This window comes from Varanus komodoensis, unplaced genomic scaffold, assembly GCF_004798865.1.
Source record: "Varanus komodoensis strain SLA01 unplaced genomic scaffold, ASM479886v1 scaffold1, whole genome shotgun sequence".
NCBI lineage: Eukaryota > Metazoa > Chordata > Lepidosauria > Squamata > Varanidae > Varanus > Varanus komodoensis.
This window is the reverse complement of record NW_025335268.1, coordinates 135,438,335-135,465,468: the sequence shown is the minus strand read 5'-3', so window position 1 is coordinate 135,465,468 and position 27,134 is coordinate 135,438,335. Positions and strand designations below refer to the sequence as shown.

Sequence of the window (27,134 nt, the reverse complement as noted above, 5' to 3'; positions counted from 1 at the left end):
CACAACATTAAACATGAAAGACATTGAATTATTGATTTATAAAATGTATCACTGCTCTGTTACCACTTCACAGAATCCCATACAATATTCTGCAATATATTGAATCCCATACAATATTCTGCTACATTAAAGAGTGGCAGTGGTTTTCACTATCTCCTCCTACCTACGCCTACAGTTGTACAGATATTCTCCCCCAAAGGGCTGGGGGAGACTAATAGAATGAGCATAGCCCTGGGGACAATTTCCTGAGCAGAAAAGCCTCTTTTGGATCTAATCCCTATTTATGTATGGTAGGATCCCTTCCATTTGCAGAATAACTCTCCAACCCTAGATAATTTGTTAAATTAAACCAGATGCTCAGATAATAAAATATTAATAAAAACAATCCTAGGAAATCCTTTTCCAGCTTGGGTTCCATGGTGGAATAGAAACATACCAAACAAATGCAGGGCTTGGATAATGAAGTGCTTTTTAAAAGACACAAGAAGATTACAAGGGTTGAAATATTACTAATAAGGTGGTCTGGTGGATGTTGGTAGGAGACCAATTATAACTACCACACTCTTTTAAAAAATGCTTTGTCTTGGGCTTCACCAGATGTTGCTTCAAACACTGGACCCTCCCTAAGTAAAGACTTTCTAGAAGATCATGGAAAGCAGACAAGTCCATCTGAGAGGTTACAGACTCTTGCCTATGGCAGACCCAGTCTGATTAAAGAACAAAGGTTCTTGAATTAAGTTCCTCATAAAAAATTTGTATCTGGGTGATTTACAATGTAAGCATCATTCTTATTTATTTCTACCATGTAAGAATATCAACAATTGAGAACTAATAAATGTAGCAACAGTGTAAAATACAGTGTCCGGTATAACAGGTTGCAACTGGTGGACTTCCAGGTGATTTTGCCTACTGTGCCCATCAGTCCCAGCCTGCTTAGTCAGGTGTGCAGGTATTGGAAGGTGCAGCCAAACAAACAAAACAGAGTGGCATAATGATGTAAAATAATAGAAAAAAAGTTAAAATACATTAAAACATTTAAAAACATTTCAAAAACCTTGAAAAACAGAAAAGTTTAAACTTTAGCCCAGCACTGAAGAGATAGCAGTGTGGATGCCAGATGAGCCTGCCTTTGAATTCTAGAGGTGAGGAAAGCATGGAAAGAGCTTCAGAATGAGGGGGCACTTGAAGAAAGTCTTTGGCAGATGACCTGCAAGTTTGTAGAGGGATATACAGAAAGAGATGTCCCATCAGGTCCCAAGATGCCAAGAGGTGGAGAGCTTAGGAAGGCAAAAACAGCAGTTTGAACTGGGTCCAGAAAGTAAGGAAAGGATATGCATTTATAAACAACTCCAATCAGGCTCCACTGAAAGAAAGAAAGAAAAAAATCAGCAATTGCAAACCGGCCAGTTTAGTATGCTTTAGTGTGCACTAAGACTTATTAGTAAAGAGGCTACAGCATTTTGGACTAGCTTTGCTTTTTGTATCCCTGCATAGAGTAAATTACAATAATTCTAATATATTTGCTTAAGTGCTAAGATTACCAGGAAATTGCAGATCTTTCAGATCTGAGGTGTGATAGCCTTCAGTAGCAGTCTATGAGTGCATGGGTTAGTAGCAGTTGCTCCAGAACTGGATTTGTTCAACAATTTGTTAACTATTTAATTCATTTTTAAACTTTCAAACATTTGGAACTGGACAAGCTTTACAGCCAATTGAATAAAATCTGGTTACTTTGCTTCCAAATACATCCTCTGGATGCTACTGCTGATGTTAATGATCTATAAGGATTTGGAGCTGTCAGTGAACAAGTCTGATTTATGCATTTTGCATTGCTTTCAAATATAAGAAAAATCCTACAAAAACACTTTAGTATCTATGTTGAAGTGAGAGGAAGGGGAGATTGCTTTAAAACTGGTTAAGTACAAAAGCATGCACTTAACCATGCATGTGTGTGTATGCACATACACATATTCATTGAAATGAGAATGCAACCAATAATTCAGATTGCAACCCCAAAAATGTTCAGATATTTAGCACCATTATCACCTCTGGCCATAGGTAACAAGGGAAGACAAAAAACAAGACTATTCTGAAGAGAATACATACCCGAAGTAGCAAAGACTATACACAGTGGCTACATGTATGCAGTGAATCAACTGCTTCCAAAGCCAATTGATTGAACAGATCTCATCCAAATGACCTTGATATCGTAGGCAAGTTGTTTTTAACAGCAACAAGAAGAGAACAGTCACCTTGCATTTCCTTATCTTCATATTCTGTTCCAATTTCTGTTCTGAAATTACTACTAAACTAAAAAAATCACATTAATCATTTAGCTGCATATAAAGTAAGCACCATTCATGGAACAGAGTCACTCATCTGAATTCATTCTTCCGGTGTTATTTTTAATTTTATGTTAAAATTAAAGCAGGAATTTTGTCATGCCATTTAATTGCTAATCTGGGAAGACTGATTTTAGATACCACTGAAATACATAGTTCAAAGTGTAAGCTGAAGGTTCAGGAAGTTCCCAGATTTGTGCTTAAGCAGAAGCATGGGTGCATTCTGTCTTTGCTCTCCCCTAACCATTAAAATACCTTCTCAGGTTTCTACTCCATAACTTTTCCTCAAATAACTTTAGTTCTGAGCGTGTGTGCACATCCACAGAATTATGGCCCAGTTTTCGTGACCACCATGGCTCAAAGAAGACACAATGGCTTGTTTAATCTGCAACACATTCCAGGTACCTTTTTCCTAATTGCACCCCTAGGCACAGCTTGTCTGAACTCAAGCAACAGGGTTTGTTGGATGAAGAAACAACCTTCTAATATTCCATGGACAGTTGAATTTTTTGAGGGTGTTTCTATCTCCAAAAAGACATGCTGCAGATGTACAGATGATAAGTCATGCCTGGCCAGGTAATTAGGCAGGTGCCACAGCTTAAACAAGGAGATCATGCAATGTGCCCCACTTTAAAAGCATGTTTTTTCAGAACTGGAAAGTTAGGCTCAAGAGGTATAACTCATCTATACATCATATATCTCACATACAGAAGGTCCTTGGTTCAATCTTCAGAAAGGACCCTGATCTGCTGTCCTTCAAAGTACACACTGTACCAGACATATCAATAATCAGATTCCATAGATAGCAGCCAATATTCCCAAATTCGATGCTTGTGGACAAGGGAATACTAAGAATCTTGTACAGAGTTTGGAGTGATGACAGGATTCAGTTCTCTGTCCTGCTTCCATGATTTTTGGGGACCAGTTCATAAGAAAATAGCAAACATATTAGAGATACCTTTATATATGTAAAATTCATAATAATGAGTACAGCAGTTAGGAGGGCGATGGTGAATGACAAACAGCTGGAGGATTTGTTTTTGTTTTCTGTTCAACTGACAACAACCAATCAGTTGATCTTTCTACATCTATCCCAAAGGCACAGTGGTTGCAACTTTTAAGAAGGGAAGGGAAGCACCCTGGTAAAGTTAGCCCCTGATTGGGAGCTAGAACTGTCAATCACAAAAAATACCTTACTTCTGAGTAAGGCGAGTACCCAAGACATGAGCCTTGACCCTGACTGTGTCCTCTGTCAGAATTTCTATTCTGACCAGACACTTGGAAAACAGTCCTATCTATTATTCCTATTCTAACTGTTTTAGCAAAGCCCTGGTTTGGCTGGGAAAAGCCTGAATAGCTTCAGAACAGGCCATTTCTGTGCTGGATTAAAGCTGTACCCAAAGCAAATGCACACCCCTCTCTGATGAATGCTTCATAGTACATCTCATGCTTCATTTTCTTCTGCCTTCTGCTTAGGCCTGCTATCAATACTATTGTCTTTAGGACTTAGGTACATTTCCTTCCAATTAATCAAAATTCCCAGGGCAACAATTTAATCATTCAACCACTAGTAACTCATCTATCCTTATGAAGGATGTGACTGGCTCCTATGCTTGGGGAAATATAGCTGAAAGCAAATGGGAAAAAATGTCTATGCCCCCCCACAGCTTTAAACACATACCTTTTACAGATACTTTGCAGACTTAAAGAAAACACACCTGTATGATTTAATGTACTATAAACCTACACATCTTCAATCTATAGCTACTCTTAAAGTACTTCTGTGCATTTCAGTGTTTGGCAATCTCCTGATTGTTCCTGGGTCCATCATATCCCTTTAACAGCTGCTTTAAAGATTAATGAAATTAATGCCTAATACTTTACCCAAATTTCCCTAACATCAGTGATGTCTTTCACAAAGTGTTTCAGGGTGGTGGTAAAATCCCAGATTATGCAAACCTTTTCTACACATGAACACAGTCCAGGTTCTTGAATCTAGAGAGAACCTAGGAGTAAAATCTAGAGGGCCAAAGAGGTAATATAGTTTCACTGAAGCTATATAAGCAGAGAAAGTGTAGACATTGTGCTAGCTTTTCATTCTCGAGAAAATGTAAAATCTAACAGTATTTTGCCAGAAGAGAATGCAACAGAAAAGTAGGTTTTAAATGAGAACATCTTATGAAGATTCCTTTACCCCCGTCCTCATCTAATATGTGATAAAATGCTCCATTGCTTTTTCATTCACTCAAGGATGACTTCAGAAAGCACACAACCTTTCTTCATACTTGGCCTAAAAATACTGTCTTATTTAAAAGAACAGATCATCTTGCAGAGATTAAAACGAACTTTAATATTTCACAGTCTGGTATTTACATCGCATCCGAAGCAGGTATAACATAGTTGGTTACAAAAAACGTTTAGATAACAAAGTCAGCAGGCCGTACAGTCACAGCGTGGAGGCCAGACCACTGTGGAACAGATAGGTCAGGGCAGAGTTCTGAAGGCGCAGCTGTTTGCCCACTCCATTCTCTCTGGGTACTCCTAAAATCCGTCTCTTTTTGGATAAAATTAGATGTTTACTTTGGGTTATACTTTGCAAGGTATGCAATCATTCCCAACCCCACCCCAAAGTTAAAAAAAAAAACCAGACCTTCATGAATCAAGGTAGCCATAAGAAGACACAGATATGGACCGTGTTTACAGATGTTAATTATGGGGGAGTGGAAAACAGTCCTCAATGACTCATGCCAAAGAATGCCTGTCCCTTCATCAGAAATGCTGATGTTCCCAACTGCCATGAAATGCTAAATAGGGTCTGAATATACATTTCTACACTGGGTGCCACGTTTCCTGCACATCAATGTTCAAGATGCATTTACCATAGCTATGTCATTTCTTCATGTCTGCTGATTCTATTCTCCTTGGAGAAATGCCTTCCTAAACCTGTATCCTAACCCATGGAAGCACAGTGAATGTGCCCTTCCCCACATTTCACCTCAGAAGAAAAAGCAATGAAATCATAAGCTGAGAACTGTAACATAGTTCTTATAATCTCTTCTAGTCTTGAGGAACAGGTTATTAAGATCAATACTTTGGTCCCTGAGAGGGATCTGCACTCATTACAGCTGCCAGGTACAAATCTTTATTTAATACTATATGTAACTAAGCTGTCACAGTACTCCTAGTAAAATTCAGACCATACCAGACACAACATAGCAAAGAAAAAGAGGACACCACTCTTCATAATATTTTCAATGGACGTTTGACAGTAATTTATCCTTGTGACTTCAAAGGAACAGAAGACATGAGAATATAAACCTGATCATAGTAATGTCAGAACAGGAGAGAAGGAGAAAGACCAGGAGAGACTATTTCTCAATCCTTGTGGAAAGCAAACAGAATTCTCTATATTTCTTCTCATCTCTTGTGTTTCCAACATGGTGCTAATGAACTGCTATCAATACTGTCAATCTTCCATACTCTAAGAAAAAAAATCTGAAGTTGGTACCTAGATAAAATTTTGGAGCAACAGTCTGGTCTTCCTCAGAGTTCCTCTAGTTTTACACAGCTCAAGATCAGAATTTGGTTCTTTGCTTCTAGAACCCTTACTCAGAGCCTTTCTGCTGTGAAGGCAACAAAACGTAAACTGGGAAGATTTTGTAAAAACACCAATTTTATTTTAAACTGTGAATGCAACACCCACTCAACACCTTGATTCTCTTAGCAATCATCATAACCAGCCTACAGGCACAGGAGAATTAAAAGGAAGGAAAGAAAGCTGCTTTTTTTTCTTTGTAGCCATCACGAGATTCTAAGTAATTCCAATATTTAACTGAGCAGGAGGGGAAGAAATGCATTTTTCTTGCAGGTACATCCACAATATGGAAGGAAAATGTGGAGAAGGAAGTTCTTGTAACCGCATTCAAGACCCATAACCATAGACTTAGTAGCAATTGATGGTTATATACCTTAGAGGCTGCACTGAATCAGTAGTTGATGCAATACTTCAAAAGCAAAGGAATTTTTCCACGATCTCTGCCCAGACAGGTATGTTAACCCTTTCTGTAATCCTCGGTGCTCTTCTACCATGAGGGAGCAGACTGTGGCACCACCCCCTTGGCAGCTGTACTTGAGAAAGAAAAATAAAGTGCCCATAAAAATAGCCATCCTGTGCCACAATTGCATTCTATCCTTTGCCAAGGAAGTTCCCCTGTTCCCAGCTCTGAAGAGCATTAAGGGAGTATCTTGCACTGGAACCAAGGCTACGTTGTGCCATTTTTGCGAAGCTGACCGTGTCAATGCAGATCATATCTGATAAGAGTAGGTCTTCCAAAGTCTACCTTGTAACCTGTGAATAAAAGAGAATGCATCAGACAGACCTTTGCCAGACCTATAGAAGAATTTCCGATCCAAAGCCTCAAGTATGTTCCAGTGTGGGGTGGTCCAACACTGCGGCTCCTTTCATAAACGTGAAAGGTAAACATGATTGTAGCATGAACGTTTCCAGAAAATGCCTACAGTAATAGAGGCATCAAATGCACACCTGACATCACATATTTGATGAACATTTCATGAGACTGATGTATTTCCATGCCATAGGATAGCATCCAGTACCTTTAATTTGTAATATCCAGTGAAAATCCAGTGCAGGATCAATTAAAAAGCCCAGAAAAATATTATTGAGAGTGGGATTTGACAAGTTCAGCCCCACAGCAGCATGCCATAGAATGGAAGGCAACCAGAAACATCCAGAGGCAATCACCTCCCTTAAGAAAGGATCCTTCATCCACTATGTGAACATGGCCTTGGTACGAGGACTGTTCAGAATACTACAATTCTGTGCATGGATGTTGCTTTATACCAAGACATGCATGCATATTCACAAAAAGAGGCAATGGAAGATACCTCGTAAATGTAAAGTGCTCACTACATACCCAAGATTCAAAAGCAACAGCAAATAGCAAAAGAGGGAGAGTTGGCATCCGTTTATTTGGCATCTGAAACTCTATTCTGAAATGCTAAAATATTAACATTTCTAAAAATTGTATTACTCTCAAGCACTTCTTGACTTCTCCAAGATTACCATAAGTTACCTTTTTAGCAGCTGAAGTGCAAGGTATTTTAATGTAAAATTCATCTAGCTTTGCTACATTTACTTTATTCTGTCTGGAAAGAAAAGCAAGTGTATGAATAAGATTTTAAAGCAAATGTATACACATTTTACTCACACACACACACACAGAGTTAAAAAAAGCTATGAGCAGGGGAACAAAGGAAAGGTCCTTTTGGTGTGCAGGTAAGGATTTATATGAAGCCTACTGTTCTACCCCTCTTTGATTCATATGCCCTGTGTACAGTGTAAATAAGCTAAACAAATTCTCCCTAAGTAGCAGCCTGAAAATCATGTTTCAGCCTTTGAAATGTTAGGTTATTCTGATAACTGTGGATGATTTTAGAGTTTTCAGACATTCCATACCCTATTTACCCATTATAATATCCTTTCTTATGGATTTCACAGTAGGACTAGTGATTTCTGTCAAGGCAGCCATCAGAACTGTGGATGCATTTGAAATATTGCTATTTAAATTCTATCCCTGGCCTTGTGTGCATGCCAAACAAGAGACACATTGAGGCAGGAACAATTTAGCAAATCCATTGCAAAATGGCAGAGAGATCAAGCTGAGAGCATTGGAGGAAAAAAGGAGCTCAATTTGTACTCAGCGGAGACCCACAGCCAAGGAGAGAAGATACGCTTATTATTTAAACTGCCCAGCTAGTAATACTGCAGCAGTTATAACCGAGGCTTCAGAGAGGACAGAACAAACAGAGCCATTCGCATTAATGCAGAAATTGGGATGACCAGATGAGGAAAAGCAACTTATAAAACTCATGTTGCTCTTTGAAACTGCGGGTGGACGTAGAGATACAGTGAGGTAGAAGAGCTAATCTTCCCATCCATTATTTGGAAAGAGTTGCATTCTGTGATATCCAAAGGCACATATTCTTATGGAATTAGGGATGTTCCTTTCTTTTTCCACACCATCTGTTTGTGTTAGAGCTCACAAAAGTACTTGTGCCTTTTAAAAATAACCTGGAGAGTAGCTCTCACAAATTATTGAAAGTGTCAGGAGTATCAACAGGAACAGCTGAGCAGTCCCAGCCCCTTTGTGATGACTGATTCTCTCCCTTGTCACAGCAGATCACATCAAACCCTAGGTGGAGACTTCATCTGTCATCCTCAGCTTGCTCATTACTTAGCCCTGCCTTGCCTCTCTACAGCAATAGCAACAGCATCTACCTCTCTGTCGTTCCTTCAGCTTCCAGCATTTCTGTTCAGCAAAAGCCCGTGCCTGAAAACCTTCCATCTACACTGGTGTACAGGCTGCCGTGGCTGACCCAGTGAATAAAGACTGGGCCATGGCCCATAGTTTCTAGTGGCTGCAATATGCCTTTGAAGTGTGCACAGTTCATACTGAGAGGCAGATCAAGGCTACTTTAGAAAATGTGCCATGAAGAAGTGCATCATTTCCTGTTGGAGGACCTGGGCTAGAATGTGAGTGTGGCGGTAGGCCAGAGTGGTTGCTGCCAAGTGCTCAGCGCCGCAAGAGCCCACAGCAAGGTGGTGAGCGGCATCAAAAGACAACGGTGCCAACAACAAATAGAGGGAAAGCAAAATGAAAGGGGCAACAAACAAAACATGGCTGGTGGTGTGAAGGCAGTACGATTAGGCAGGAGGACTTTGATGTCTGAGTCAACGGAGGCTGCTCTGATATTCATTTTTAAGGCAGTTTGATGTGAACATGCTATTTGCAGAGTAAAAGATAAGGAAGAAACGAGGCATTGCTATTTTACAGGATAATTTTTATGGGTGTTAGTGGGGAAAGGAGACGGAAGCACGAAGCAAGCAAAGCCCGAAGAATAATTATGCTCCACTGTATGAACAATGATTACAAAATTATGCAACTGATTAACCATGACATACATGTAATTACTAATGAGTTTGATAAAATTTTAATTATACCTTGTTCTTCAGGGTATTCAGCAAGCCATGAAAATAATAATCATGTAGCTCTCTGTCACAGATGATTGCTCCAACTGAGGAGCCATGACAGGCTGGAAAGTCTGTGGCTGGCTTGTGATGCAAAGAATAGGAAACCTGCCGCAACAGGCAGTGGCTGGCAGAAGTCTTACGGAGGCAGTGCCCCCCACTATTAATTTCATTGGGATATTGAGATGAACTTCATCTACACATTACTGCTCTGGCAAGAGATGCTTCTGCTAAACACTCATTAGAAGAGAAGGCTACAAATCCATTTCCATCTACTGGATCATGAGCACTTTGACGAGGCAACTGACATTTTATTATCAGCACTATACTTGTCACTTCTTATTTTGTCATCCTGCTCTTCAATGCTTGGCAGAATATATGGGATAACTTTGGTAAAAATGCCTGAATGAAGTTATCTACAGTGGATAAAAATAATTGTTTTCCATTTTTGAGGAAAGTGGTATTTAGCTCTTCTTGGGAAATGAATGCTGACATTCAGGCTTTTAAAAAGTACACTTTCCCTCAATTTGCTCCCTATCTCTAGATTTTCTTTCTTTTTATTACTATGCAGAATCTGATGAGAGATGCATCTTCAAAACACTTCTTCTGACAATGGCCTCAGCTGGTGAGTACAGACAGGACTGAGCCACAATGGGCCACTGGCAAACAAGGGGTTTTATTAGCAAGTCTGGGGACCCCACAGTGTGAACAAATTGCCTTTAGAAAAGGTGGGGGGGGGGGCTTGAATCCATATAGCCATATGAGGACTGAACATCAGTGGCCACAAGATGCAGAGTGTTAAGACTGCAGCACTCAGAAAATCAGGGAAGAAATGTACCTGATTCTCCTGGAAGTGGGCAAGGGTGATTAGCTGCCCGGAACCCTGAACACACACAATACAACAAATCCCACTTGAGGGATAATTTCTCGTGTTGAATAAAAATGGTTTTGTTCAGAAGAGTCTTGTATGACTATAAGCTGAGATTAATTAGCCCAGTCACATATTTCAATCATGGGAGGAGGTGGAGGAGGAGAAAAGTCAGCCTGCACTTAGGCACACGTGGCAGTCTGTAAGGTTTCCCAGAATAGCTTCCAACATGATGGCAATCTGTATGTGCCTGCAGAGAACAGGAAGTACCTTGTGCTTCTCCTCCTCCATATAACTTCATTCAAAATGTCTGTCACCTCCAAAGTGACTTTATGTTCTCTCAAAGTATCTGCCCCTTCATCAGAAGTGGAGCTCTCCTGCTCTCCTGGCAAACAGCTTCTTCTGTTATTCTCTTGCCATACCTCCTGCCACAGCAATCCTTCTTAGGTAGGAGCTAAAGCAGCTGCCTAACAACAAAAACTAGACACAAAAAGTCAAGTTATCCCCTAATGTCAGGTTTGCCTACACTATTTCAAGTCACATTGAGATTTTTATCAGGCAAAGCTTCAACCTTTGCTTGATTTGCTTCCAGTAGATATAAGCAACTGCTTTCACTTTACCTCACAAAGTGATTTTTGTAATCACTTTCTTTTCATATTCCTATGGGTGGTTTTGCAAATGCTTTAGACACATAACAGAGTTCTTGAGCTACCATATGTCATTAAAGTTTGCTTTTCTTGGCCCTGATAGGCATTAAGTGATCAATGAACCTAATACTTTGCAATCCCCATTCACCAGGTTTGCCATTATGTGGATCTCATCAAGAGAGTGACAAAATTATCTCTTGGTAAGTAATAAGAGACTGTCTGACTCAGCCTCTTCTCACTCACCTTGGATCAGCATCCCTTCCAACAGAAACCAGTTAAGAAATACCTTGGTTGTCTTCACTTTGTTTCCAGTACTGCAGCTCCATCCAGACAAATCTGGTAGCACCTTACATTCTTCGCCTTCTAGACATGGCTGCATTTGGCACCACCACTTCTGAAGCACAATTGAAGCTAGGGGGACAAAGACAGTATATTATATTTTTAAAAGTAATCAGACAGATGATTACAGTTCTAAACACTACAGTTCTTTATTCCTTTGGTGGAAGTATATGTAGCCACTGAAACAAATTATCCATTTTCTATAGTCCCAGAGTAATTTAGACTGTTTTGTCAGTGGCAGAACAATGACATAAACACAGATCCAGACTTACACTTTACTAGCTAAGCTCCAGATTAGTGCAACATGGGGGTTCAGTTCCCTATTATTGAACTCAAAAGAGCACAAGGACTGCACAGAATGAGCAGGCTGAACCTCAAGCCTGGTGGCCAACTCTGGTCTACTACGCCCCATTTCCCTGACCTCCCACCCTTTCCCTCCAACTACTGATCATTTGGTAGCTTCCTGGTTTGGGGAAATCCTCCCCTAGAGCTTAGTTACTGGCAGTAATAGCTTTAAGCGAAAATGTACACTGGGAATATGGCCCACAAGCACACCTTCAAAATGGAATTTGGGTTGGAAGAAGTTCAACATGCCTGGTGTAGGCAAACGTATTGCTAACATGTTCAGTGAAGTGCAACAGAGCCCACTATTTCTGTTCCTGATGCGCCTTGTTCTCTATTACCCTACAGGTGGTTTTGTCTCAGTGTTGCTATGCAACTAGACACTAATTGCCTAGGGTTGCTGAAACCATAAAGCATAGAGCTGTGCATGCCTAGGGCATTGTTGAGGACAAGGTTTAATAAGGCTACTAGTCATGAACACTATCTGCCACTTCCAGTAACTGTAGCAGGATCGCAGTTGCTGGCAACATGGGCAGGAAGGCACTGTGGATTTCCTGTGGACAGCTGGCTAATCACTGTGTGAAAAGAATGCTGGACTGGAAGGACCCTTGGTTGGTTCCAGCACAGCTTTTCATTAGTTTTGATTCCAACCTTCCACATGATGTGAAACATGGAAAGGGTAGCACCTTTCTGCACCTTTTCCAGATATACAAATACCCTTTCTGAGATGCAGCGACCAAAACTGTACATCGTAATCCAGGAGCGGTGGCACCATATATTTATAGAAAGGCATTAGGAAATTGGCAGTTTTATTTTGGATCCCTTATCTAATGTTTCCCAATGTGGATTTCACTTTTCTTTGCAGCAACAAAACTCTGGGCTAGTGTTGTCATTGAGCTATCCACTACAACACCAGGATCCCTATTCTGATCAGCTGACACCAGTTCAGACACAATCAGCACCATGCACATGTGCCACTTTACACTTGTTTTCACTGAACCACAGAGATGCCCATTCCCCAAGACTCCATATGGAGAAATGTCCCAAAGCTCAAAAGATGTGAAATATGGTGATGATTCTCTATAAACCATGAGCAAGAAAAATTGGAACGAGTTTCCTAAGAATGTGATTTATTTGTTTTTAAAGTTCAGAGTGACTTTTTCTGCAACAGTACTCATGCTTGCTTATACAGGTACCTAATTTTTAATAAAAGTCAACCAATTGTTCTAATTAATAAGTCTGCTGCTGCACATTCATAGAAAAATGGTGAAAAGGGTTTGAACATGAAATCCTAATGTCATTCAGAAAACCATTGTATGTTTTTGAACTGGTGCCTGAGAGCCAAACCAGATATTGAAGACAAATGTAACTTTCAAGACAATTTTCACAAGAAATGCTGTGGAGGGCTATGAGATCGAGCAGACTGAATGGCAGGGCAGAGGTGATTAGTCATTCTTCTACTCCAAACTACCTTTCCCCAACATTATTTTTCTACCCACATGGAAATCTTTTAAACTGAAGATGTCAGGATCTGAACCCAGGACATTCTAGGTGGAAAAGCAGAAACTTGAGTCAGAAAAAATGGTCAGAGAGAAAAGGGTTCAGCTAGTCCATTTCTCAATGTTCCACTGTTTAAATTCACAGTCTCCTGTGACTACATTTCACTGATACTGTTAGAAGACCGTCAGCACAAAACTATAGAATAAGGAAGCTTAAGAGACCTCTCCTGGGAACCCTACATGTCTTTTCAATGATCATGCCTTGCCTACATCCCAGCTGTACTACATCATAAGCTCAGTATTTAGCTCTTACTCATAAGTGATACTTGATTTTTATTCCTACCTTACCACAAGGTATACCTTCCTCCTTCCATCCTTCCTCCTTCTCACTCTCTGAGGTTTGCATATATATGTTATGTACCATCAGGTCCTCTCCAACTTATGGCTGTCCTATGAATGAAAGCCCTCCAAAATGTCCTATCCATGACAGACCTGGTCAGCTCTTCCAGATTCAAATTTGTAGCTTCTCTAATGGATTCAAAACATCTCATACTTGGTCTTCCTTTTCTTCTTCTGCCTTTGACTTTCCCTAGCAGGAATTTCTTCTCCAGCGGGTCTTGCCTTCTCACGATGTGCTCAAAGTATGAAAACCACATGTTTCTAGGAAAAGCTCTGAATTGAGCTGATCTAGGATCTACTTGTTCATTTTTCTTTCAGTTCAGAGTATTCACAAGGGCACTATGATTTCCTCCTCCAGTTATATGTATACCACCAAGTAAGTATTTGCAAGGGCCAAAATATATACGTACATGTGTATCCTTTTACCAGCAAGAAGTTGCAAGCAAAAGAAAGCCCCTGTCAGAATACCCAACACCCATTTCATCTGAAGACAGTGTTTTCAGTTGGAATATTGCATTTGGGCTAGGAAGGTTCAGATGTAAATTGTCAATTAACCATTAAGACCACTAAGGAGTTTTGGATAAGCTATCTCTCAGGAAAGCTTCCCTTCAGTGTTTTCCTTGCAGAAAAATGCATGGAGCTATATCCAAGTTGACACTACTGCTAATGCAAATCATGTTGTGCTAGCAAAAAATGATCGCCAGTGCAATGCCAGCAGCAATGGATGATCTTATGGGTTTCTCCAGAAAATGCATTATGCCAAGTAGCAATGTTTTTATTGAACTAAAGACTGTGTGTGTGTGTGTGTGTGTGTGTGTGCACAATGTAGCTTATGTTTATGTTAATGTAGACCTGAACACTCCCCATGGAATCCATGCAGTTGCAGGACAATCGCATTCAAGTCTATGCACATGAAATACATGCACTGGGAAGCCATGCATTACAGCTTCATAATGTATGAATCTGACTGCATGCATAATAACTACATGATGAACCACTTGTGGGTTTCATGCTTTTTCCCAACACAGAGAGTAGCAAGCAGAGGAAGGCAGGACGTGCTCCAGTGGAGCCAAGCTCAAGGAACCAAGGTTCAATTTGGATGCCAGGAAGTACTTCGTGACAGTTAGGACTCCAAGGTATAGAATGGGCTTCCATGGGAGGTGGTTGAAGCGCCATCAGTGAGGGTGTTCAAGAATAGGCTAGACATGCACATGGTAGGCATGTCGCGAGCAGAGCCAGCTGGAGCCGGGGTCAAACTAGAAGGCCCAGGGGGGGCCCTTCTGACTCGCTCTGTGTCTATGTCTCTATGTGTAAAGCATAATCTAATTTACAGGACTAGTGAAAGGACAAAAGAGATAAAAACTGCAAATACTGAACACTTAAACATGTGCTAGAAATAATAAATGACCAGATGGATAGGCAGCTAAACTCAGTAGGCTGGAATTAGCTTTGGTCTTTCTAAAATCAGATTACATTTCTGACAATTCTATGGCACTCTTTTTTTTGTGGGGGGGGGAGGGAAGCAATATCTATGTTGCATCAAGTCTCAATACTGCAGCAAACTGAGAACAGAAAGCAATGTGATTTCCCCCCCAAAAAACCATTATCACATCTCCCACTCCCTGAGGATGTAGTGCTGGAATCTGACAGAGCAGCCCCGAAACTGATTTTAACAGTTATTTTTCTACAGAGTGTGGAACTATCAACTGCACCATCCTGTAGTGGGACACCAGAGTAATCTGACAGAAAAGCCCATATGAAAGCTTATCTCTGTGGGAACTCAAAGTTGAGCATAACATGATCAAAGTTGGAAGGATCATCAGTCAAATCCTTCCAAGACCAGAGGGGAAGAAACACAATGGAACACCACCAGTGTTCCACTAATAAGGGAGGAATGAAGATTGAATGGCAGAATTTGTTGGAGGAGATGTCTTGCAGCATCTAGCCTTTCCTGGTGTGTGACAGCTTCAAAGACTAAAGACATGTTAATGACAACTGACCAGAACAAGCATCCTTGGGGGGCTAATTGAAATTAGAGATTTTGTGCCTTGCAGTACTGGGGAGGGGGAGCTAATTTAATCACAAGGATGCCTGCTTTTTCTTGTGGTTTGTGCACCCAAAATCCTCAGATTTTCTAGCCTTGGGAATGAAACAGAAGCCAAAATGCCAGGTAAAGAAACTCAGCCTGACTTCCACTTGCACTGCTGGACACCATGGCCGCACATCTAGATTTCACTCAGCCTGTCTGTCAACTCATTTACATCCCCAGAAACACCGCTGCAATGCAAAGGCCAAGAACAAAACAATGAGGGATGCAAAAGAGATTGGTCTGGTTCAGACATAATGCAAAGACCAGTGCTTAGTGTTATATGCATGGTGAGCACTGAGCTTCACTCTCCGGTTTCTTCTGATTTCCAGCACTTTCCCTTCCAGAGTCTCTCATTAAGTCTAAACACAGGGAACACTGCTTAGTTCAAACTATGGTTTATTAGCAAGCGAAATTCATAAAGAATAGCTTGATCCAGGTTTCTTTTAACATAACATAGTTTAAGAACTAACCAATAATCTCTCCAGTTCTGATATTATGCATTTACAATTAGAACCAACATTTCAATCTCTTCTTCTCAGTATTGTCTATAAGTGGCATAGAAAGCTGGCATAGAAAGAACCACACTGGTTGCTTGTGCAAGATCATAAAAGCAACTCTGAAGAAGGGGTAGGAAGAGAAGTCCAGTGCTGCAAAAATATGGTGTATGCTGGTGGCACCTCGTTCCCTCCCCTTCCCTGTCCCCCTGCAAAGCAGCACAGTTAGATTGCCAACATTGGCCACTGAATTGCTTTGTAAAGTAAGAAGAGTGCAGAGACAAAGGGTGTTTGCATGCTCCTCCTGTTCCCCATAGGATGTCCACAATCTAATTCAGCAGGTTACAAGCATTCCCATTATTTTAGTTGGTTTCTATTTAAGATTCGAAGCCTTTCATTAATAACCTCCCTAAAGTTGGTTAAGCCAAAGTTAGGTAAATTTTAATATATTGAACTCCCACATTTGCTAAACAAAGAAAAATGTATCTTTTTTCAATTGGGAATTTTTTCCCAATCAATGGGTATGGGGGAGATGCTTCCCTTAGGGAACACAATTAAGGTGAAATGAGAAGAAATGAATTCTTCCTAAGGAAGATTTTGGAGTCTCTTAATGTTCTCAGACATTCCATGTCCAGCCATCCCTGTGTATTGTTAGTAGTAGTGTTTTTAAGACTGGATTTTATCTACTACAATTTGGATGCTATATTTTATTTATTTATTTTATTGTATTACCGCCCAGAGACATTGTGAAGGGTGGCATATAAAAGCATTAAATAAATAAATGAATCCCTGAAAGTCTACACTGTATTGTGGTAACAAATACCATTGTGCCATCTTTTTATAATCATCTTTAATGTATTTGCTTTTTGTTAATACATGTTTTATCAGATAATCTAAGTGTATGGGCATCCTTTTATAAAGTAATTGTATAAATATCAATCAAAACAAACTCACAGCAAAAAGTTTTTTTTAAAAATCCAAAAACTTTGGGGGGGGGGATTATGGGCAAATAAAACAGCTTTACCTGATGCCAATAAAATAAAGATGGCATCAGACCTTCTGGTAAGGCAACTGCAAAAATGGAGTTCCAGAACTGAAAAGGCACTGTTTCTGGCCATCACCTGCCTTACTTCAGATGGGTGAGGAATTATATGATATTTCTGGAAGAGGGGTGAGAGGAGCTTTCTAACTTATGTTGTTGTTGATGATGATGATGTTGTTAACAAAGCACACACCCTGCAATTAATAGTTAATGCAATCCTTTTTGTTGTGGCAAGTCTACTAATAATATAGGATGTTTTTCTGTGAAGAAATGAGGATCTAAGAACCTCCCCTCCCAAACAGGCAAAGGATTCTTTTGACAACAGTAAGCATGTCTGTCCCCTCAGAGGAAGCCTCCTTTTAATCCAAATACTGATTTTTAAAAATACGACAGAACCAGGGCAATCATTAGTAACATGGCAGAATCACTATCCTCACGCAGCCTGCCAGGTTACTTTGAGGAGAAGCTACTAATTAATGGAAGCATTTCAAATCAGCGAAGAGGCCATTTAGCTGAGGCAGCATGTGGAAAGAAGAAAGGTTGCAATTTATTGACAAGTGAATTTCTGGAGCCAAGGATCTGGCTAGATTAGTCTTCCCTAACCTGGTGCCCTCCCCAGCTCTGTTGGGCTACGTCTACTATGACAGGCTGGGCGATGCTGAAAGTTGCAGGCCAACACATTGGGAAGGAACCTTGTTGGGAGAAGCTAGGCTAGGTGGCTCAAGTCCAGATTCGGCTCCTTCTGCCCCTGGGCTCTGATTGTCAAACCTTAGTTGTCTGTGTATCCCTTCCTCCTGAGAACACACAGTTATCCTCTGAGGTTTTTCCCCACTCCAATTTTTGACCTTCTGTACTTTCTCCTCCAGCCATCTTTGCCTTTCAGGTCTCTGCTTTTTGGCTTAGCACACATCCTTCAACCATTCTGCCTGTGAACTGACTGTTCTATTACTTTCCTTCATCTGAGTCTTCTTCATTTTGTTTCATTTCATTTTGTTTTATTATTTTATTTTGGGATGGACAGGAGAGCCAGTGTGGTGTAGTGGTTAAGAGCGTGGGACTGGGACTCAGACGATCTGGGTTCGAGTCCCCACTCGGCCATGGAGCCAAGTGGGTGACTTTGGGCCAGTCACAGACTCTCAGCCCAAGCTACCTCACAGGGTTGTTGTTGTGGGGATAAGATGGAGGAGGAGAATGATGTAAGCTGCCTTGAGTCCTTTGAGGAAAAAGGCAGGATATAAATCGAAAAATAAATAAATAAATAAAAAATACACCAACATGTATGGTCATCACACATGTCTGTTTTGTGGAATGTAGAACATCTCTCCATGTGTTTACTCTTTGCTGTATACTAATAACAGAAATCAAGAACAAATGCAGAGATGCCAGGCTCTTAGGGTGCTAAGGGCTGCTTCATTTACAACACTTCCTCTCTGCACATCACATTTCTTGGCTGATCTATATTCTGTAGGAGAAGTTCCTTTCACCCAAGCTGTGTCCCATGTTATTCCTAGTACCTGTTGATTTTGGACAACTTTCTCCTGAGAAATTAGACTGTTTCTGACCATTCCATGAAATCACAACAGCTTGATCAAAACTTTGAAGAATGATGTCATGGGAAAACAATAGCCATATCACACATTATATTATATCAGAAACCTTGGCAATCTCTTTTCTGCTCTCTTTGCACTTTATTTGCTGAGGTAGGTTGAGTGTCTGAAAGAACTTTATGTCTGGTTTGCAACTCATACCTGCAGTATAATTTCAATGAAATTCCAGTGGATAATTTTAGGGGAAATGCTTTGTACACAGAAAAGGAAGCATGTTAGGAAGCTGCTTGGGGATGCAAGCTTTCATGGGAATTGTATCCTGTGTTTTGTAAGTAGTTTCTTGGCATCATGTACAAATCCATTTGCACCAGCCAAACTGCCAAGCCAATCAATAATGCACCAGCAGAGGCTTCTAGCCACTTCAGATAGATCCAGAATGACACTGCTCAATAAAATATAGATGGGCTGCATTTTTAGTGCTCTGCACAGGTGATTAGACAGCATGGTTTTATTCATGTGTTCTGCATCTACATTGCAGTAACAGGTTTTCCAAAGTTAAAAATCAATGGTAGGCCTTCCGGGCCAAGCAGCCTTGGTTATAATGGGCCATGTCATGAGAAAAGAGGAGACAAAATCCCGTAAAGTGAATCCCATTCTGAATTAAGATGGAAGCATTCCTACACGGACATTCAGTATCAGCTTCAGAATCCAAAATCAGGTACATCAAGAAGTTATGGTTTCAACCCAGAAGCCATTCATTTCAAAGTAAAGTTTTAAAAACCAACAGATACCTTTCAGAGTAACTGATTGTGCTGCTTTAGGAGCCACAAAAGTGCAAGATTTGAAATATCATGGAAAGATTCCTTCTACAACACATCTTCTTCATATAATAGGTGCTGGAGTTGAACTATAATAGTTGCATTCTCTAGCCTCATCAATCCTGCTTTGCCTGGTAGAAAGGAAAATCACTGTCTGAAAGTTTAACCAGTCAATCTACTCTACCGGTTTACCTTTGAATGAGGAGCAGTGATAACATACCATTTGGGATGAATGATTATGGCTGTGGAATCATAGCAATGCCACCCATACCTCACTGCTCTATTGACAAAGGTGCTGAGACTGGCTCAAGAATGCCAGTTGGTGTATTCCTGCACAAAAGTGATTCCCTTCACAGCAATAGCAAGGTGTTGCCAGGTTCATTTTCTGGAAGATCAGAAACTAAAGAGTCTGTCTCCCCATCATGCACATCCATGTGAAAATGGAGGTGATCCTCAAGTCACAAATACTAAAGTGTTCTTTCTGGGTCTGATCTAAGGCCCAGTTCCAGTGTGACAAGTGCCTATTGGTTTATCTCTTTTAAGGATTATTATGGATTTACACTATGGGTGACTTCACTTAAACTACAGGGCTTTAGGTCCAACAGGCACACCCTTCAGGATTAGGCGCTCCTGAGCTATGAGTGTATCTTTTCACCCATTCATCAGCCATTCCCAAATCCAAATGCTGACTTCACAGGGTCCTGTGTACTTACCATCTACACATGAAGGAGCAGCCCGTGTAGTCCCAGCCACCTGACCTGGAAAGCAGGAACATTTCACTGTTTGCGAGCGCTCTTCGATCTTGTTCTTATTGCAGCATCTGTGGGCAGCAATGACTTCACATGTGCCAGGCTCTATGTGCACTGCAGGGAAGGAGGAAAGCATGGCAAATTGCACAGGGATATGGTAGTCAAGGGGGATTATGCACTTACATTAGAGGAGCAAATAGGCCATAGAGCACAGGTTGTCTGGTGAAACAGTTTTAAAGGGACAACTGGGGTACAGAGTAAAAAGCCAAATAGATTTTAAGGTCCTTCCTTGTTTGTGAAAAGATACTGCATAGGAGGAGTAAGAAATAGTAGTAATTTCTCAGGAGCCAAATAGCATAAAAAGGTAGAAATAGTACAAAATCTAATCACACCACTTGCAAATTGTCACTGGGCAGCTAGGCTTAGCTGAGTCTGGAAGAACTGCTGGCATTTGAAATAATAATAAGCAAGGTCAATTGGGCTCAAGCTAGAAAGTGCAAGAGATTATTAATTCTAAAGATGGTGCCCATGGCAAATGTAGAGTCCATAAAAAGGTCCCTCAGCAAAAGGTTATTATTTGTAAAAGCTCACTGGTAAGACATGTGCCACGATCTCTGCTTGCAAACTAAACTGCATGCATATAAGGTGGTAGAAGCCACACAAAGTTACTGTATCTTTGCACACCAGCTTTCCCAATGAGCAGAACATCCTGTAGATGTACCCACAATTACACTCCCTTCATAACGCCAATGTGACGAGATCTGGGGCACGGGGAGGATGCACCCCTTCACATTGGGCTATGGGAATCAAGTGGAATCCAAAGCTATGATGTTTTCTCCCCAGATACGGGTTACAGATTGAATGACCGGGTACACTCCCACGCAGATTGTCAGATCTTAGCCTAGAGGTGCAGATGATTCCAGAGACTGGCCTTAAAGATACAGAACCCCAGTGTAGGACTGCTCAAGACCAAGAAGAACAAAACAACTCACTGAAGGCATTATTTATCTAGAACAGGCATTATTTCTCTAGAGCAATCCAGTGTGAAAAAGAGATGTTACATTATACTACATCTTTGTCATTTTCCTCTGCATCTTTAACCAAATTTAGCAAACGAATCCTGAGTAATTTAAATGAAATCCTTAAACAGCCAATGTCAATTTCTTCTCTAATCACTACATAATTTTGTTCAAATAACAGACATAACTATATGAAGATGGAGCAGCCTGTGACTCATCTCCAATCTGCCAAACCTTTATTTGGAACATTGTCTGAATTGACATTCATTTCTGCCACGTCTATGTTGCTATTATGCACAGACTAGCAGTAGTATTTTCCTTCTCACTGTTCACCTCACACCTTAATACATCCAAGGGACTAGACATCCCACTTCAAAACGCAATGGATTTTGACTATGTTGTCATAGTTTTCTATGTGCTTCCTAGGAAAATATGCTCTGTTAAAGTCCATGCTAACACCCACAATTAATCAAATCTAGGGAGTCATTGTATATCTGGATTACACAATAAATTGCATTAACCACAGAGACAGGAGGAGGGAACATTTATTCTTTAAAAAGTTGCCTCGCTTTCTACTTTCACTGAAGTCCATTTTCTTTCGCATGCCAAAAAGAGATTCAAGTTTTCATTAAAAGTGAATTATGATAGTATTTAAAGAGAGAGAATGTCAAATTTATGGCCAAGAATGTTATTACTAAATACTTCTATGATAGGTAATTGTGTAATTATTATGGGCAGAAATGAAAGTGATGGTTCATTAGTAGAAAACGTCCATGAAATAACAATAAATAAACCTAAATGGAACTTGTAGTAATGCAGAACCTACATTGGCTCAGAGCCACAGGCTTCTCTGGGCATGTGAATATTAAACTTGGGTTAATTCTTATAATGGATTATCTCCAACAGTCTGATCTTCTGCATATTCATCCAAAAGTAACTTCTACTGAATTCAATGGGAGTTACCTTCTAGTAAGTGCACATATCATTCCAGCTTAATTCTGAGTGTCAAGGCTTTAAAGTTCCAGATTCTTTTCTGGATCTCTCTCATATCCACAGACCTGTGCTCTCTTTCATGGTACTGATGAAGATCAAACAGGGTTTAGATTTGCTTGGTGCCACTGGACCTAGCAAAGATGCTGGGACTTCTACCACCACATTTCAAGCATTGTGGCTTTTATAGAAGTAATGGGGAGCATGCCCTTAACCATCTTGGTCAAACCTCAACATCTGCAGAGTAGTGAAGTAGAGGATTTTTTTTTTCATTTTTTAAAGGCTCAGTGGCAAATTATGGTCCTCTAAATTATTATCTACACATATTTGTGGATCATAACTTCAAATAGGATGCTGGTGCTTAAACAATTAGATAATTATTCATTTTCAAACTGGTCTCACTTTCTGGACATGCTCTTGCATTTATGACTGGTGTGTGGTTTGCACCATGCAGAGTTATGGATGAAAAGCATTTTTCTGTACCCATGTTCAGGTCATTATCTAAAGCAAAATTTCTCTTGGACTACAGCAAACCAAATGAACAACACCCATTCACTTTGATGGAAAATGTTGACTCTCATGTACCTGTGCTCTGCTTTGATTTTGAAAACAGAAAAAGGACACTGAACCTATAAAGTACTGGTTTTAAAACAGTTACTGAAACCAGTTCATTTCATAGTTTTAAAACTATGCATTATTATGCATTCAGTAATTGCTTTACTGAATCAGCTGGATACTTCAGCTGATTTTCATAGGCATTTTGTGTGTATTGCTTTTTATTGGTTCTCTGTAATATAATAAGTAGAAAATGGGGAGGCAAGGAGCAATATATTGAGGTGAAGTTTTTTTCATGAACTTATTCTCAAAGTTCTGAAGCATTACATTTACTACTGGATGTCACACAGCCTTAAATGTTTAAAAGCAAGGTGTCGTAACCTGCTGCCAAAGCAATCTTGATAGAAAATGTTAATGAAGGAGCTTCTGTACTATTGTGCAGAAGACACAAAGGCTTGGTAGCCCCTTTTCTGTATTAGAGCTAAAGCCAGACAATTGCTCAGCCGCTCATCAGTGGTGATTATGTGCACCTTCCAACCTCTTTCCTTTCTCTACTCTCTTCTGCCCACTGGCTGATCAGAGAGGGAGATAAGTACATCCAATTTCCCCACCTCATTCCCCTGCAGTCATTGTAGAAAAGCTCTTCAGAGGTTCCTTTGGAATACTTGGGGCCATTGTTCAGATGACAGACAAGTTTGGCTGAAAAGTTCTGCCCATTCTCTCAAACACCCTGTATTTTCTTAGTCACGTTAATGGTTCTTTTCAGAATTTTCTCCCTGCAAGTTAAATTTAACATTTTATTTTTGCCTCTCATTGCTGCAGCATCCTTCAGCAAGTCCATCTACAGATAGTGTCAGTATTAACTCATGCATTATATAGCCTAAGGTCAAGAGCAGGAAGCTTTCTGTACTCAGGGAGTCTATGGAAGAGGGAATTGCAGATGTAGTCGTGAAAGGGTCAAATCAACACTAGTAAAGCAAGATTCAGTGAGGCCTGGACAGATCACTAGGGCAAATATGAACTAGAATTCACTCAAAAGGATCAGCCATATCAGCAATGTGCAGAGACCTTCTGAAGGTCTGAGCCTGCTATTATTCCCAACTGGTCTGAGGAACTGACTGCTGTTTAATGAGCCATTGCCAGACTGTGGAGCTGCTGGCTCCTACACTGATGCACTGTGAGAACTGCATCAGAACTTGGAGTTCATGAAGTATACTAAAGCCACTTGCTCTGGCCTGGAAGATCTCACAATCGCAGTTAATGAATTAATGGACAAAAGCTTCTCTCCACCCTCCCACCTGAGTCCTCCTCCAAGATAGAGGGAGAGTTGAACCCTAGAAAACAGGGTATGGAACATGGCATTCAAATATATGAACTTCTTAAAGTGACATATCTATTTAAAACTGAACTGTAGAATTCCTTCCCTGTTTTCTATTTCCCTTTTTTCTTCCATAATTGGCATTGTGGGACTTTACTGTGAATAGACATGACTTTTTGTTTCCTGTGTTTTGTCATACTTTTCCTGGGTGTTTTGTCTTGCTTTAACTGATTTCTTTCGATGCATATACATGTCTAGTTCAAAATTTATCTAGCTCTTGTTTTGTACCAGTCCATGGATTTTAGCGATAGAGTTGTCAACCAATCTGCTTTTGAGGCAATTCAATTGTTAGTTAATTGACCGAGATATCATTATGAGCATTTTACTTCTGTACAGGCTATTGTTTGTTTCCATCAGTGCACGTGACAAGCAGCATCAGCAAGGGACAAGTCCCTGCCCAAGAAGCTTGCAGTCAACATTTATTGGGCTGGACAAGGTGAACACAACAAAAAGGAGGGAGGGAACAGAAAAAGGATTGCAAGAGATTAATAATGATATTTCAGTAAGAGCCTTCACGGTAGGTCAAACACCAAGTGACCTTAAGAAAGTTTCCAACAGTCTCAGTTCACTGCCTATAAAAAGACGACTTGCATTCTTTTACTTATGTCAAAAGTTTTGCCAAGTCTCGTTTTACTTTGACTCAGTTTTGGACTTTAATTTTGGACTGTAATTCACTAACTTGCTCGGATGGTTCTCTTCTCCCCCCTCTGTGCATGCGATTTGTATGGCATACACAGCTCTACATTTTCTAGGTTAGGAAACACAGCAAGACTATTAGATTCCGCATGCACACTCATAAGGGCACTGCATTACAAGCCCCGAGCAGGATCCATAGCCAATGCCCTGAATGAAATGCTCATCCACCTCGGAAGCTATTTTCCCCTCACTATGCTCAATGTTCCTTGATCACCCCAAATTCTTACACTTCCTTTTTCCATCAAAGCTTCCCTCCTATGTTGTGTCTGAAGCTTTTGCAACCATCTGATTGGACAAAAGACTGACTTAAAGTGGAAGATTATGTAACTCAGTGGATGCATCCAGCAGCAACTTTTTGGTATCAGAAAGTACCTGCATTCATCCTAAACTTCAAACTGTTCCCCTACCTACTGCAGACCTCTGTAACATACATTATACTGTCACACAGCCTCTCTCTCCCTGTCCTGCCCCACCAGAGCAGCTTGCTAGAGGTGTTGGCGAAAACTGGACACCTGCTTTGTGTGACAATACGCTTCTTCAACTAGAGCAAAGCCACAATTAGATCCAATCCATTATGATTTAGTATTCCTGCCTCTTGACTTTCTGACTAGGTCTTAACTGCAACGATTTGGGTGGTGAGGATGACAAATGGAGATCTGTAATTGCTAATAAATTCTTTTAAGGAGTCATTCATTCTTAAACAAAATAGCCATTTAAAAAGCATTCCATAAGCAATTAAAATGTAATTTTGACAAGCATGTTAAAACATTAAGACTGCTTTGAAATTAAGAAGATCAAGAAAGTGTTCTAAAGTGGCCTGATATTTTATTAAAGATTAGAGACAAAAACTTGAGCATTTGTTCAGTTTTGCTCCACAATAAGGTTTACACACTTATGCTCTTTCAAGGGATCTAGCATGCTGCTTTTAAAGTGGTTAATTATTTAAGTTTTTAGTCAAAAGAGCCTTTAAGAGCAGCTCTTTAGAACACTTAGTACCTGGAAATTAGGATGGTTCACAAAGCATTTTAGCCATTATTTTGATTGAGTAATCCATCAAATGCATTTGGTTTTCTGATGCTGTTGAACTGCTGTTGATTTCTGGCAGGTAGGTGTGCTGCTATTTAGGTAAAAAAGACCTGAGATGATCTCCATGTGAAAATGTTCAGGTATTCATAAGAGGCCCACAGATTTGTGATTACTGAACACTGATGAAGAGTTGTGTCTGAACTGCTTAAAACAGGACAGGTTATGCTATTTTGTCTGGGAAAAGCCGCTTTGATGGTGTAGAAATCTTTCCAGTCAGCCACACTGCTCTAATTTGAAGTTTGACAGATGCTCAATTTTAATAAACATCTGGGGTAGAATATTTGAAGCTATTATTCTTCCACCTTGCTAATTATTTACTAATATAGCAATAAGAAGCATGTGGGATTCGAAATGGTACATTAGCAGCTTCTGCTGTCACCACAAGTGTATGTCAAGAAGCATGCAAAACAATAAGTATCCAAGAATCTACCGCCTCTGGATACAGGTGGAGAAAAGACATACCTGGATGCACCTTCACAGTATACTTTCCCTAGATATGGAAAGCTATGTATTTAAAACATTTCTACTCTGCCTTTAAACTGTAGACTGCAGTTTTATTTGTTTCTTTTTCTTATTCTCGCTCTCTCTCTCATGGTAAGAAAAACAAAATAAAAACAAAGGAAGCAAGAGGAAAGTACAGGAGGGTTACAAGTAGAATATAATGTCACCCCCTGCACTGTGCCATCAGTACATAAGGCTGGGCAAAACTAAAGCACCCACAGTTGGAAGACCGCACCCCAGTACCCACTGATGTAACTTCCAAAGGTGTTATGATGAAGGGACTGATAAAAATCTTAACAATTCCCAGACCATGCAGGACCTCATATGGCAATTTTTTCTTTTGTGCCCAAAGGAACAATTTTGGGGGAGGTTCCTGTAGCTCAGAAGGAAAGATAACCCCAAAGCCCTGGCACCTCCAGATTGGAGAACCACTGCTACCAATCAGTGTTGACAGTACTAGGCTAGATAACTCGGTTGCCTGACATATATAAACCAGCTCCCTAAACAGGTCCTCAGTGAAGTACATTAGGAATTGCATCTGTCCTGAAAACTTTCAAAGTCCAAAGAATTGCTGATGGACAGAAATATTTGAACATGCATCTCTCTCTCTCTCTCTCTCTCTCTCTCTCTCTCTCTCTCTCTCTCTCTCTCACACACACACACACACACACACACACACACACCTC

General features: G+C 40.3%; 1 protein-coding gene across 2 annotated transcripts in view; it reads right to left on the bottom strand.

Moving 5' to 3' along the window:
• Window positions 1-526: 526 nt before the first annotated feature.
• Window positions 527-27,134, bottom strand: part of TAFA3 (TAFA chemokine like family member 3) — a 130,023-nt gene continuing 103,415 nt past the window's right edge. Inside the window, exons 4-6 of one of the 2 annotated variants that reach the window (XM_044447348.1) lie at window positions 20,188-20,337; window positions 11,192-11,316; window positions 527-6,690 (exon numbers count right to left, since the gene is read on the bottom strand). In XM_044447348.1, coding sequence (XP_044303283.1) covers window positions 6,679-6,690; window positions 11,192-11,316; window positions 20,188-20,337 — 287 coding nt within the window. In that variant the 3' untranslated portion in view covers window positions 527-6,678. Of the gene's footprint in view, window positions 6,691-8,256; window positions 11,317-20,187; window positions 20,338-27,134 lie in introns of those variants that run through there. The other variant, XM_044447338.1, reaches the window with a different exon arrangement.